This window comes from Mirounga angustirostris, unplaced genomic scaffold, assembly GCF_029215605.1.
Source record: "Mirounga angustirostris isolate CCGP_5_RB_7025 unplaced genomic scaffold, mMirAng1.0.hap1 SCAF_9, whole genome shotgun sequence".
Classification (NCBI taxonomy): Eukaryota; Metazoa; Chordata; class Mammalia; order Carnivora; family Phocidae; genus Mirounga; species Mirounga angustirostris.
In genome coordinates, this window is record NW_026991717.1 from 39,455,188 (window position 1) to 39,470,247 (window position 15,060).

A 15,060-nucleotide genomic window follows, 5' to 3' on the forward strand; every position below is an offset into this window, starting at 1 on the left:
CCCTCTGACCCTTCCCCGTCTCATGCTCTCTATCTCATTCTCTCTCTCAAATAAATAAATAAAATCTTTAAAAAAAAAAAAAAAAACTACCTTGGTTTTTTTCCCAGCAGAAGAAATAGTGCCATACTTTTATCCCAAATGGAAAAACAACACAATTCTTTTTCATTACAAAGACTGGCTAAAAGGCAAGGCAGAATCTATTTTCAGTCATTAGCTGAAATGAAAATCAACACAAAGATTTTGATACTACAAAAAAAAACCCAACAACATGTAGTCATATTAGGAGTGAAAAAAAAACCCACTGAACTAGGGAGGCAGGTCCATAACAGTCTAAAGAAACTAATGTGAGCAGAAGAGAGAAATACCTACCGTAGATAAGTGATGTCTTTTCTTATGTGAACTTTTCAGGTCTTCAAGATTTACAGAGTAATTTTTATCAGCTGTAAGACATAAAAGAAAAAATAATTTTAAAGGTACAATTCAAAATTAGACTGTTAGAGTTGGAAAATGACAACCCCTCAAACTCTGAGGGTACCACAACTTCACACTAGTAACAGATGACATTAAATTTTAAATCCAGATGACATCTTGACAAAGGAAGGAAAGTGGAACAGAGGTCAATACTGAAACCATGCCCCATTGAGTTAATGAGGTTGAAACACAGCAGAAAATTTAAAGCTGGTTTTCAGAGACCTGTTTCTCTCTAATCAGCTACTGTGTCTTTTCAGAGACCCCACTGGCTGTCTCTACGGAAGCCTGGACTCAAGGTCCATTGATATGGCTCCAGCCTATGAACAAGCAAGGCTCTGCATCCCTTACCCGAGATAATGAGCCCAAGACCCCGTCATCCAGTTTGCACGGGCTCATGGAGCATGCCCATAGTTCCTTCTCCTTGTCCTAAGATAACCTCCTGGTGTCTGAGACTGAGTCATGCCTTGTTCTGGTGTTAATCTCCACCCCAAAGTGAACATGGGATAGATGTTACCTATGTTTGTCCGATATGCATGCTCCATCCTTCCTCATGAATAGTCACAAACTTCCCCCTCCCTTTTCATCAATATGTATGCAATCTCAACCCCTCGGATCATAAAACTTGCTCAGTCAGGAAGACAGATTTGGGAATACTCCCCTGCCTGCCCTCTCAACGGGCTGCCTTTCTGATTATACAACTTTCTCTGCTTCAAACTCAGTGACTCAGAGATTTGGTTTACTGCACATTGGATACAAATCTGATTTCAGAGTTTAGTAAGAATCCTACTACCAAAAATATAATTAAACATCTACTATGAGATTGGAATTATATTGTCATTATATTCCATTTTTTTATCCTCCAATGAAAATTTCCAAAAATACACACATATAAACCAAATGAAACCCAAATAAAACTAACAAACAAAGCCATAAACTCCTGTTCAGATTTCTGGAGATCTGTTTCTGGAATACCTCCTACATGCCGCAAGTTATACACCAGAGTAGGTTCCTGGTGGCTAACAAGTTCCACTGTGTGCACTTCCCTCTTCAAAATATGTTTTCAGTAAAAACCACAACACAGTAACAGCACAAATAAATGCACACCCCCCTCCATAAATGTAAGATGAGTGAGCTCTCACCTTTACAACTGACTGTATATAAGACAATTCCTGTAATGCTGTTATTTGTGGTGACAAGTTCAGCTCCCAGCCAACAGGTCCCTTCAGGATCTGAACTGTCACACCTTACCCACAGGGGAGGAAGGGCAGTAACTGGATGATTAATCTTCAAGTGGGTCATATTAGGATTGTGAGCCATGGTGTAAAGTCCAATTAACTGCCTTGAAAACAAGAATAGGAAGAATAAACTGTAAGTAGAAACTGTCCATCAATCAAGTTTTCTTTTCCAAAGATATCATGAAGGGCATCTACGATTCTGACACTGACTGATCTTACTTCTGGTCACCAACTAAGATTCTGCACCCACCTCTAATGTGTGGGGTTTTTCCTCATACCAAGTAATTTTCTGACACCAGCTGGGTGTCCTACAATTCAACCCAATTCTGATTCTATTTACCCAGAGACAGCATCAGATGCCACAGGTTAAGGGCTCAATCCTACAAGACGCACCCCAGCCCATCGCCACCCACCTTTAGATGCCAAAGGCAAGTCCAGGTTGTCACCCGTGCTTCTGACTGACCAGATATAGATCAGAGGTTCCAACAACCTCCTCCTTGGGTTCAACTGATTTGCTAGAGCGACTCACAGAACTCAGAAAAGCACTTTACTTACTAGATCACTGGTTTATCATAAAAGGTTATAACTCAGGAACAGCCAGATGGAAGAGATGCACAGAGCAAGGTATGGGGAAAGAGTGTAGAGAGCCCATGCCCTCTCCTAGTGAGCCACTCTCCCCAAATCTCCACCTGTTCACCAACCCAGAGGTTCTCCAAACACTCTCCTTTTGGGTTTTTATGAAGCCTTAGTCACATAGGCATGAAATGATTAATCACCGGCCATTGGGGACTGAACTCAACCTCCAGTCCTCCTCCCCTCTCTGGAGGTAGGGGTGGGGCTGAGTGTTCTAACCCTCTAATCACAGGGTTGGTACCCTGACAACCCTCTGCCCCAAGCCACAAGTTACCTAGGGGCTTTCCAAAAGCCACCTAATTTTTTTTTTTAAAGATTTATTTGAGAGAAAGAGAGAGCGCATGTTCATGTGAGCAGGGGGAGGGGCAGACAGAGAGGGAGAGAAAGAATCAATCTTCAAGCAGACTCCCACTGAGCACAAAGCCTGATGCAGGGCTGGATCCCAGGACCCTGAGATCATGACCTGAGGGGAAAATAAGAGCTGGCCACTCAACTGACTGAGCCACCCAGGTGCCCCCAAAAGCCACCTCACTAACATAATAAAAAACACCTTCCTCTTTCTCCTCACTTAGGAAATTCTAAGGGCTTTAGGAACTCTGTGCCAGGAACAGTGGACAAAGACCAAATACGTTTCTAATTATAAACTCCAATACCCAGTATCCCAGAAACAAAAGTCTGGAAATTAAGTAGCAAAATACATAAATATTTCACCCAGTGAAGAATTGGGAGAAGGGCACACCAGGCAGATGAAGACACACGCACCTGCAAGTGAGGAGAATGGCGCTATCTACAAGTGGGGAGTCCAATAGGGTGAGGGTAGAGGTTCAGTAGGAGGGAAAGTAGGCTGCGAGATCAAGCAAAAGAAATAGGTAGGATATGTTAATTATATTCAATAAAGCTGGGGCAAAAAAAAAAAGCCAATAAGCACATGAAAGATGCTTGAGGTCATTAGTCATTGGAATACTTAAGAAAACTGCATACTCGGGGCACCTGGGTGGCTCAGTCCTTAAGCGTCTGCCTTCAGCTCAGGTCATGATCCCGGGGTACTGGGATCGAGCCCCGTATCGGGCTCCCTGCTCCGCGGGAAGTCTGCTTCTCCCTTTCCCACTCCCCCTGCTTGCGTTCCCTCTCTTGCTGTGTCTCTCTCTGTCAAATAAATAAATAAAATCTTAAAAAAAAAAAAAAGAAAACTGCATACTCTGTGAATGAGTATGAATAATAGTACTGTAACTGTTAAACTTCCAGATCTTGGTCATTGTTCTGTGTTTACATAAGAGAATATACTTGTTCTCAGAAAATACACAGTGAAGTATTTAGAGGTAAAGGAGCACAGTTTCTCCAACATTCTCTCAATATTTCGTTTAAAAAAATGTGTGTGGGTGATAGGAGTATGTTATATAGGTGGCAGAGTGGGGGAGGATGAGGAGGAGGAGGGGGAGGATGAGAGAGTCACAAAGCAGATGCAGTAACATGTAAATAACTGGTGAATCTGGGTCAAGGGTACACAGAAGTTCTTGTGCTATTCCTTCAACTTTTCTGTAAATTTGAAAGTGTATCAAAATTAAAAGTTGCCCAAAAATGTATCTTGAAATTTTTCAGAGATGAAAACTTAATTTATTACCAACAGATGTTCAACAAAGGAAGTTCTAAGGGATTGTACTTCAGAAAGGAAATACAATAATCCCAAAAGGAAGGTTCCAAATGCAAAGCAAGGCAATGATAAGCATATGGATAAATCCAAACAAACACTGGATGGAGAAAACACCACCAATAAATAATGTTTAAGTTGTCGGGGAGAAAAGAAAAAAGGCCAAACATGACTTAAAATCAAGAAGCCATAAAGACTGATAAATTTAACTACAGAAAAATGTTACAAGCTTCTACCCAGCAAAACAAACAAAAACCACCATGAAGGAGAGTCACTTTGTGAATATTATTATTAGAGTCCTTACGGTCCAATGTTATTATTTATATGACTATATCCTCCAGAACTCCTTGACGGCAATAACTTTGGTTGTGGAGGCGAGGGGGGCCAGCTGGGGAGAGCTGCCCGCAGCTACACAGTGGGGAGGCAGGAAGTGAAGCTGGCCAGGCAGATGGGGGCGGCAGGCTTTCTACCAGGGGCACTGCTGGCGTCGGGATGGGATAATTCCTCCTCGCGCAGGAGAGCCCAGTGCACTGCAGGACATTCACTAGCCACAGCCCTGGCCAATCACTCCTCTCAGTCACTGTAACAACCAAAAAGTATCCCTGCGTATTTCCAAATGCCCACTGGGAATGGATCCCCTGGTGGAGGAGCTCTGGACTGGACAGTGAAGGTTCTTATGTGTCATTCAAAAGAAATTTGGATTGTATCATGAGGCAACAAGAACCAGCGAAGGATTTTTAAGCAAGGAAGCAACACAATCAGGCTTTCAGTGATTTATGAAGGTCTCTGGCGGCAGCAAGGAAGAAAGACTGGAGGGGAACCAAATACAACGAAAACAATTGAGAAGCAAGAACAAACAGTACGGGGGAGTAGAGAAAGGGACCACGACATGGTCTTCTTGGTCATGCTTGGGACACCTATAGGATATTCAAGTAAAGCTATCCCTGGAGAGATGATGGACTCTGAAAAACAAACTGAGGGTTCTAGAGGGGAGGGGGGTGGGAGGATGGGTTAGCCTGGTGGTGGGTATTGAGGAGGGCACATTCTGCATGGAGCACTGGGTGTTATGCACAAACAATGAATCATGGAACACTTCATCTAAAACTAATCATGTAATGTATGGGGATTAACATAAGAATAAAAAAAAAAAGACACGAAAGCTATCCCTGGAGATTTGAGTATCGTGTCTAGGGAGAGGGGGAAGAAGGGAGGGGAGGACCTGGACTAGATACATATTTTTTTCCCCAATGTTGGTAAGAACGCTTTCATTTAAATCCTAGCCTTCAGCCCTCCTCCTAGCTCGATGCTAAGAAAAACTTACCTTGCTCTCCCAACTGGTAAAGCAAGTGGTCCGACATTCTCTCCAGTAGAGAAATCAGAAATAACCGTTTCTTCACATTGTGGTTCTTCAACATGACTTGTTTCTTCCTTGTCCAAAGGCTTAAAAAATATTTTTTAATTATTTAATCAGGTAAAAGAACACTCACCAATCAATTCTTCACTATGCTAGAATATAATGTACTGGTTTCCAAACTCTTAAGCACAAATGACTGGGTGATGGCAAGAATCACAGCTACAAACCAGTCTGGTACCAACAAATCTTGCCATCAGAAGCATTTCCGCTGTCCTATAAAAAGATAATGATCTAAGCTGCTACTGATAGAGGAAGCATCTGATGCCATTAGAAAAGGAAGTGCTCCAACATGTATAAAATGATGAACCAAAGACAAAACACCAAGAGAAATCCATGGGAGACTCCTGATTTTTCACTCCCAAAACTCAAAGGGCCACAGCCATTTCTCCTTAAATCTACTCTTAGGACTAGCAGCTCTCATTCGTGTTACAGGGTTCTGAAATCTATGTGTTTCTAATATCTCCATGTTTAAGTAATTACATAGTTCAGCTTTGCCAATAATAACAATAACCCCAAGAGTTAACATTTCCTGAGCATTACTATGTACAGCTATTGTTCTAAGTTTTCTGTTACTTTTCATAAAAACCCTGAAACAGATACTATTATAATTTTTTTAAAAGATTTTATTTACTTATTTTCAGGAGGGGGGCAGAGGGAGAGGGCTCAATCTCACGACCCCAAGATCATGACCCAAGCCAAAACCAAGAGTGGAACGCTTAACCAACTGAGCCACCCAGGTGCCCCATTAACTCTGTTTTATAGATGGGAAAACTGAGGTAGCAAATGGCTAAATAACTTGCCTAGAATCACAGCCAGTGAATGGCAACTGCAACATCTGAATCTAGACAGTCTGATTTCAAAACTCAGGATCTTATCCATTAATTAAGCCTTCGGGCAGTAAATACTCCGTCCGCTTAATAGGTATCAGACCCAGATATTTCCCCAACTTTGAATTTCTTTTGCCAGATCACAGATCTCAGTCCCTTCTAGGCCTGGCTTTCCAAAGAGTTCCCAGAATTGGTGGTACCCAAAATGTCATTTTTTTCTTCTGTTTAATACCCATCTACCTAAAATTCATGCTGTAAGTTCTACTGATCTTTGCAGAGACAATGGCCATTTTGACTGCTCCTCATCCAAAAATGCCAGAGCCCCAGTGAATTCCAGGGACCATCCCACAAGGGCGAGCTGCGTCCTCACTGGGATCCCGACCACATTCCCAGATCCCCCTTGGCTCATTCTTATCTTTTCCTAGGTGGCTCATCTTCATCTGAACATCTTAATTTTTTTGGCTTTTGCTCTACATACACTTTCCCTTTTCCCCATAACAAAAGTTTAAATTCAACCACATAACTCACCTATAATTATTTCCCAAGCATCTGTCCACTATAGATAAGCAGTAATAACACTCTTTCATTAGGGGCACCTGGGTGGCTCAGTCGGTTAAGCATCTGCTTTTGGCTTGGGTCATGATCCCAGGCTCCTGGGATGGAGTCCTGCATCGGGCTCCCTGCTCAGAGGGGAGTCTGCTTCTCCTTCTACCCTTCCCCACCCCTTGTGATCTCTCTCTCTCAAATAAAAAAACTTAAAAAAAAAAAAAACACCTTTTCATTAACATAAAAAACAAAGTTGCCCCCCTTCCCCAAAAGGAGCTATTGTATGCATTCAAATGAAAAGCTCCCTGTTCTTTCACCAGAGAGCATGAGAGTCCTAAAGCAAACAGAAGAGTTCCTTGTAAAAGTACCTCCACTTTCCCCAATAGAGACTGTTCCAATCTACTTCAGGAAAAATGTAGTCAAAGGAATGTGTTCTGGCCCCAAAGCAACTGTATAACCTGACAGCATTATCACCACTCAATAAAAATCACTATAATTGCTCTGCCAAAACACCATAATTAAAACACAAAGGCTTCAGGCTGGAATTATAAAATGATGCAAAAGATAAGAAGTTTTCTCTTCCATTTCACCAACAAAAATTAAAACGTAGAACTTCATGAGTCATAGCTACTTATGCTGTGCTGTTCAATAAAAGAGGCACTGGCCACACGCAGCTACTGAGTACTGGAAATGAGGCCAGACCAAATGAAGATGTAAGTGTAAATACACCCCAGATTTCAAAGATGCAGTATGGGGAAAAAAAAAAAAACCTTAAAATATCTCACTAATGATTTTTATATTCACTATGCATTGAAATGGTATTATCAGATATATGAGACTAAATAAAAAGCATTATTAAACCTAATTTCAGACAATCCCACTCCTCACTATTTACCGTAAAGAAAAAACACACTCACACAAAAATCTGTACAAAAATTATTAACAGCAGCTCTATTCATGATCACTGGAGACAGAAAACAGCCCAAATGTCATTCAAAGAGTGACTAGATAAATAAACAGTGGTACATCCATACCACAGAATCTACTCAGCTATTACAAGAAATGAACCACTGATATACATACAACTTGGATGAATCTCAAAGGCATTATACAGAGTGAAAGAAGTCAGACTCAAAAGGCTACAGACTCTATGATTCCATTCACGACATTCTTAAAAAGATAAAACTACACCAAGGGAGAAGAGATCAGTGGTTGCCAGGGGGATTTTAAAGGGATAGCATGAGGGAGTTGTTTGGGGTGATGGAACTATTCTGTGCCCTGATTGTGGTGGTGATTACCAGAATCTATACATGCGCTAAAATTCAAAGAAGTGGACAACAAAAGAAAAAAGTCAATATTACTGTATGATAATTAGTTTCACTTTTTTTTAAAATCAGGCTACTACAAAATTTTAAATTACCTATACAGTTCTCATTATATTTCTATTGGACACCACTGTATCTACTTCTAAAAGAATTAGAATCCACTTTCACTAATTTGCTGATTAAAAAAAAATGTGCACATCTGAGATCATTCCCAATAAACTGAATTTGCCTATTAGGAATTAAACAAAGACAGGGGTGCTTGGCTATCTCAGCTGGTGGAGGATGTGACTCTTGATCTCGAGGTTCGAGCCCCACAATGAAGATAGAGATTACTTAAAAATAAAATCTTAAAAAAAAAAAAAAATTAAACAAGTGCAAAGCCCAAGCACTACTTACCAATTTCTCCATGATGAATACTACGTCATTTTCATTTAGAATATTTTTTAAAGGATTTGGTTGGCCTTTGCTGATCAATTGCACTTGAACATCAGCCTATTAAAAATAGATAAAGTCAAGCAGTTATATATACACACATATATATTAGTACAAATATTTAAACACAAAGACTAATTTTACCTGTACCCCTGAAATAATACATTATGTTACTAAAAAAAAAAAAAAAAGACTAATTTTACAGAAACAATTGAAAAAGAGAATTTGAACAAGACATAATGTTCTAAAGAGAAGCATTCATTTATTCTTTGCCATGTTGTTTTTTCATGTTTAGACAAACCTAGCTCTATTCACTTCTACACAGGCTTCAAGGCCTCCCTAAAGTGCACCCTGCCTTATAGAGCCTTCTTTTGATGAGGATCAGAGACATCCTCTTCCTTGACTCATACTGTACTTACTATAATGTACCATATAATTAGCAGTTTATAAATATGATCTTTTATTCTGATTGTACTATGGAATTTAGAACTTTTATCAATCTCTAGGAACTATGTATTTTTTCATTCCAATTGCAAGCATGTTCATTGCAGAAAGGTCTGAAAATAGATAGCTAAGCCATTTTAACTCACATATAATTCTACTAGCCAGGATAATCACTACTGTTATTAGCATGGTTGGCAACTATTTTAGATCTTGTTCCATAAATAAATCTACTTAAGTAGAAATGTATTCAGTATTTAGATATCTAGATAGGATTTTGCTTAATAAAAATAGACAGTCTGTATCATACACTTCTTTCCACCCCATTAAGTGTTCTTTGGCTCTACCATCATATAACTAATCCCATTTTGTTCAACATTTGGATACTTTTTTTTTTTTTAAAGATTTTATTTATTTATTTGACAGAGAGAGACACACAGCAAGAGAGGGAACACAAGCAGGGGGAGTGGGAGAGGGAGAAGCAGGCTTCCCGCTGAGCAGGGAGCCCGATGCGGGTCTCGATCCCAGGACCCTGGGATCATGACCTGAGCTGAAGGCAGACGCTTAACGACTGAGCCACCCAGGCACCCCAACATTTGGATACTTTTAAGTTATCTACTATAATAAACAACTAATAATAGACATCCTTGAATTACTTTCTTAAAATGAATAGTTAGAAACACACCAACTTTGTCATATTGCCTTGCAAATATGCTGCCCCCACATATTTGCATTCCCATCACTTATGGCAACACAGAGTATATTTTCACTGTTTATTTTTACCATCTCACAGCAAAAAATAGTATCTTGGTTGTTACTGTTTTTTTCATTTATTTGATTACTAATGAAGGTGACCAGTCTCTCAAAGGCTTACCATTGACAAATAACTCTCATTACCTGAATCCATTTCATTTCTCAGTTTGGATCCTAAAGCATTTAGATACCAAATCCAGAAAGCAAAGGATGTTGTGTTATTATAATCTACTAGGTTCTTGAGTTTCAAGTACTGTTGTGGATTGAATATGTCCCCGAAAGACATGAAGTCCTAACTCCTGGTTCCTCTGAATGGACTTTACAAGAAGGGTCTTGGCAAACGTAATCAAGTTGAGGATTAACTTGGACTGGGGGGGGGCCCTAAATCCAATTACTGATGTACTTATAAGGAGGGAAAGATTTAGAGACATAGACACAAAAGGATGCTATGTATTGACAGCTGCAGAAATTAGAGTGATGTGTCTACAAGCCAAGAAACTCCAAGGATTGTTGGAAACCACCAGAAACTAGGAAGAGCTGAGGAAGGATCCTTTCCTAGAGCCTTCAGTAGGAGCATGGCCCTCCTGACACCTCCATTTCAGAGTCCTAGTCTCCAGAATTGCAACAGAATAAATTTCTGATGTTTTAAGCAAACCATTTTGTGGTTACGGCAGCCCTAGGAAACTAATATACGTATCAAGCAAGAATTCCAGTGGGGAGGGATTAATACATTTACCTAGATATACTTAATTCCTGAGTTTGGTTAGTGAAAATTCAAACAGTAAGAAATAACTCTACTTGTAATTTTCTTTCTGGGCTTACTTATTTATGTCTTTTGTCTATTCTTCTATTACAGTTGTCGTTTTTCTTTGATTTTTAAGAATTTTTTATGTATTATATATATATTAACATTTATCTTATATGACTATTTTTCTCCAGCTTATTTGTCTTTTAGCATACAATTAATTTTAGTTCACTAATTATTTTATAGATTAAACCATATGGGGACTTTAGCTATGGAACCCTTGGCATATATTAAATGCTTAATAAATCCATGAATGTTTATAGCAGCTTTATTCATAACTATCAAAAACTGGAAACAATCCAAGTGTCCATCAGCTGGTAAGTGGTAAGTGTCGCACACCCAAACAATGGGATACTATCCAACAATAAAATGGAATGAACTACTGATACACACAAAACATAGATGAATCTCAAATGCATTACATTCCTTGACAGAAGCCAGACCCAAAAGACTACATACCGTATGATTTTATTTATATAACATTCTGGAAAAGGCCAGGGACAAAGGGCTGATTATAAAGGGACATGAGATTTTTGGAGGTGACAGAAATGTTCTAGATCTTGATCACGGGGGTGGTTATATGACTGATGCATTTGTAAAAACTCATAGAACTGTACCCTAAAAGGGTGGGATTTACTATAAACTAACTTCAATGAACCCAACTTTTAAAAAAGCAGAATGTTAGGATTACTGAGTTGTGTTTAAAAACGAAATAAATTGTTCATACCTCATAGATAAATGGATCTTTATGGATTCCTTTCTTTTCTTCATCAAACTCCCTGAAATGAAGAACTACACGTGAAAAACAGAGTCATAGTATTCTGATATTTAAATTCAGTAGTCATCACTTTACCTCTGTAGGACACCAGTGAAAAAAGCAAAGCGCAAAGTAGTCCTGACAGCCCTAAGGCATGGTTGGGAAGAGGGGGAAAAAGCAGAAAAAGAATATGAGAAGGGACGCCTGGGTGGCTCAGTCAGTTAAGCATCTGCCTTCGGCTCAGGTCATGATCCCAGGGTCCTGGGATCAAGTCACCCATAGGGCTCCTTGCTCAGCGGGGAGCCTGCTTCTCCTTTCTGTATGCCACTCCCCCTGCTTGTGTGCACGCACTCTCTCTGACAAATAAATAAAATCTTTAAAAAAAAAAAAAAGAAGAATATCAGAAAAAAAGAGATGTGGTAGAAATTAATAGACTGCTACCCACAACTGGGCACAATAGCTTCTCAGAGGCAGCAGGAAATCAGGTTACCTACCTCTACTCTCATCTTCTAAAACACATCATCAGTTACTATTAAAATGTAATATACCATGTAACTTATAGGAAGTAAAAATCACTGGATTCTGATCTGCCACTGAATCAGTGGGTAACCACGGAAAAGTTATTTAAGGTTCCTAGTCCTAGATTTCTATGGCTAAAATAGAAACACCTATCCTCCCTCTATTTTTACGAGCGGTCACTAAAACCTTAGTAAATTTGATAATGTTAAACAACTTCCTTTTAAAAATTTAGGCACAAAACTCTTGGGTATCATTTAATAATTATCGTTTCATTCAAGAAAGTTCTAAAATAGTCATCCCAAAGCATGTGAACTATAAACCATTGAACATACCAAAATGCACATCAGTCTGCTCTACACTCTGAAAGAGACACAATCTTTAGAGACCTAAAGAAGCCCAATGGAATTGTTTCAGGATACCATTTATTATTTGATCTACTCTGACTTCCTGAAATAAAAACAGGAGAGCTAGGCCTGTGATTCACTTTTGCCATTTTGGACAAGACAGTGACTTATTCTTAAAGATAATTGCCCTTTGTGTATAACTGAGGGATGTTATTCAATTATTCAACAGTCATGTATATTATAGGCAGGCACTCTTCCTAGATGTTCAGGATATACAACAAAAACATAGTCCCTGGTTCATAGTCTTGACTGAAGTCCAAAGAGTAAGTCCACAGTTAGAATACAGGGTGATGGGTGCTCCAACAGAGGTGAGTGCAGGGTACTGTGGCCACACAATGGAAGACATGTTGCCATACCACTAGAATTTTATCCTGAAAACCAAGAGGAACTCACTCAAAGATTTTATTTTAAAGATTTTATTTAGTTATTTATTTGAAAGAGACAGAGAGCACGAGAGAGAGCAGGGGGGAGGGCAAAGGCAGAGGGAGCAGGCTCCCTGCTGAGCAAAGCCCCAAAGTGGGGCTCAATCCCAGGACCCCGAGATCATGACCTGATCAGATGCTTAACCGACTGAGCCACCCAGGTGCCCCACTAAAAAATTTTAACTGGGAAATACCTCTCTGACCATGAGATGGAGGGCATAAACTTGGAGGCCAGGAAAATAGCTGTGAATAAGTGACAATGGCCTGAACAAGAGCAGTAGAGATAGAGGGGAAACAAGGGTACCAGGTGACTGATTTAGATGGAATGGGGGCTGGGAGGGGGGGTGCTGGAAAAGAGAAGTGAGAATCTTAGATTTGGAACTCTTAATTCAGAGATAGGATTCAGGAGAAGAGTGTCAGGTTGCTGGGAAAAGATGAATTCGGTTTTGCAGATACTGAGTTTGAGGTCTCGTGGAAATTTCCAGTAGGCAACTGGATGCACAGGCATTGTGAAGGACTCAAGAGAAGTAAAAGAGACTTCTGTGCTTACAAGTAGAGAAAAAGACTAAGCTCTGTGAAATAACCGGGAATTATAAATAGGATCTAAATAAAACTGTATCAATGGGGAACTGGTTAAATAAACATAAGACAGACATAGGATAAAATATTACAAAGCAATTAAAAACAATGAGATAAATCTATAGGGTGTCATACTGAAAACCATCCAAGACATTAATAAAGAACCTAGGGGCGCCTGGGTGGCTCAGTCGTTAAGCGTCTGCCTTCGGCTCAGGTCATGATCTCCAGGTCCTGGGATCGAGCCCCGCATCGGGCTCCCTGCTCCGCGGGAAGCCTGCTTCTCCACCCCCCCCCCCCCCCCCCGCCTCTCCCCACTGCTCCTACTCTCTCTCTCTCTCTGTATCTCTCTGTCTCAAATAAATAAATTTTTAAAAAAATTCTAAATAAAAAAAAAAGAACCTAGTGCTCTGTCTATAATGTTCAAAAAACTGTCAAGCATTATTACTTTTTCTTAAAGATTTTATTTATTTATTTGACAGAGAGAGAGCACAAGCAGGGCGAAGCGGCAGCCAGAGGGAGGAGAAGCAGAATCCCCTGCAGAGCCGGGAGCCCAATGAGAGGCTCTATCCGAGGACCCTGGGATCGTGACCTGAGCCGAAGGCAGATGCTTAACCGACTGAGCCACCCCGGCGCTACATTACTACTTTTGTAAGCGGAAAAAAAGCAATAAAGATAAATAATGAAAAATTATGGCATTTAGAAAGTTAGGGGTTAGATTACATCAGTGGTTCTCAAAGTGTGGTGTCAAGCCAGCAGCAGGTTTCACCTGGAATTTGTTAGAATTCTTTGGCCCCACCCAGACTTACTAAATCAGAAACCCTGGAAATGGGGCCCAGCAATCTTGTGTTTTGACAACCCTCCAGGTGACTGATGCAAGCTCAAATTTGAGAACTGCTGGATTAGATTTTAAAGCTGGATGCAGACCTAGATGGAATCCCCTTTTGTACTAGCACTTCACTTTAAGAACAAAGTCTTAGCGCACAGTGAAATAAGGGTACTTTAAAAACCCAACACACTATTACGTTATTACAACTGTAGCACAAGTAATTATTCTGAATAGACAATACGTTTCACACCAGAAAGGCTTTAAAGAGATGAAGGATGCCAACATCTAGTTTTCCAAATCCTGAGAGGCGTCTCTAACATATCCTAAATTCGGTGGATCATCCGCATGAATAAAGCGCCTCGAAAAACTTGTCACCTTCCACCCCGATTGATAACGTTGTTTTCTCCTATACGAGACTACAAGCAAGCCCCCACAGGGCCAACCCCACGCTGGAGCAGATAACCGGCCTTTCCCCAACTCCCAGACTCCAGGAAAGCTGCCTTAGTTTGAAACTTAGGCGCCGCTGAGAACTGACAAGGCACTTCTCCCCAAAGCAGGGGAAAGAGGCTTGGGGTGGGGACCGAGAAACACGCCCAGGGAGAAGTGCTGCCCTCGCACCCTAGGCAACAGCACCAGCTACAACTCACTGCAGGAGACGAGAGTAAAACTCCTCGGCAGCTCGGTTCATTCGGGACCACATCACGCCCCAGTTTGACTGCAAATCCGAGACCACCAAACTGAACTGCGCGCCGGCTGCTGACGTCCGGGGTCATGACCCCCCCGCCGGGACTACGTTTACACCCCACCCACCTCCGACAGGCCCCGTTTGTCCACAAAGTTAATCTTTTGTTTTAGAGCACACAGCGGTTTTTTTCCGTCCCAGCAGTTTTCCATTCCCGTAAGAAAAAGTTAAAGTAAGGTGCAGTGGTTGAAGGGGAAAACGATATCTCGTCTCGCGAGAGTTGCCACGCCTCCTTAGGGATTATTCCGCAAAAAGGAGTCCCTTGTTTCTAAGCGCTTTTG

The 15,060-nt window shown here is 40.6% G+C and overlaps 1 protein-coding gene across 2 annotated transcripts in view; it reads right to left on the reverse strand.

The window, feature by feature from the left end:
• The window catches only part of ZWILCH (zwilch kinetochore protein), a 36,838-nt gene extending 21,866 nt beyond the window's left edge, over window positions 1-14,972 (reverse strand). Inside the window, exons 1-6 of one of the 2 annotated variants that reach the window (XM_045899823.2) lie at window positions 14,848-14,972; window positions 11,258-11,309; window positions 8,496-8,591; window positions 5,309-5,427; window positions 1,611-1,810; window positions 370-440 (exon numbers count right to left, since the gene is read on the reverse strand). In XM_045899823.2, the coding sequence (XP_045755779.1) occupies window positions 370-440; window positions 1,611-1,810; window positions 5,309-5,427; window positions 8,496-8,507 (402 nt within the window). In that variant the 5' untranslated portion in view covers window positions 8,508-8,591; window positions 11,258-11,309; window positions 14,848-14,972. The other variant, XM_045899822.3, reaches the window with a different exon arrangement.
• Window positions 14,973-15,060: the final 88 nt, after the last annotated feature.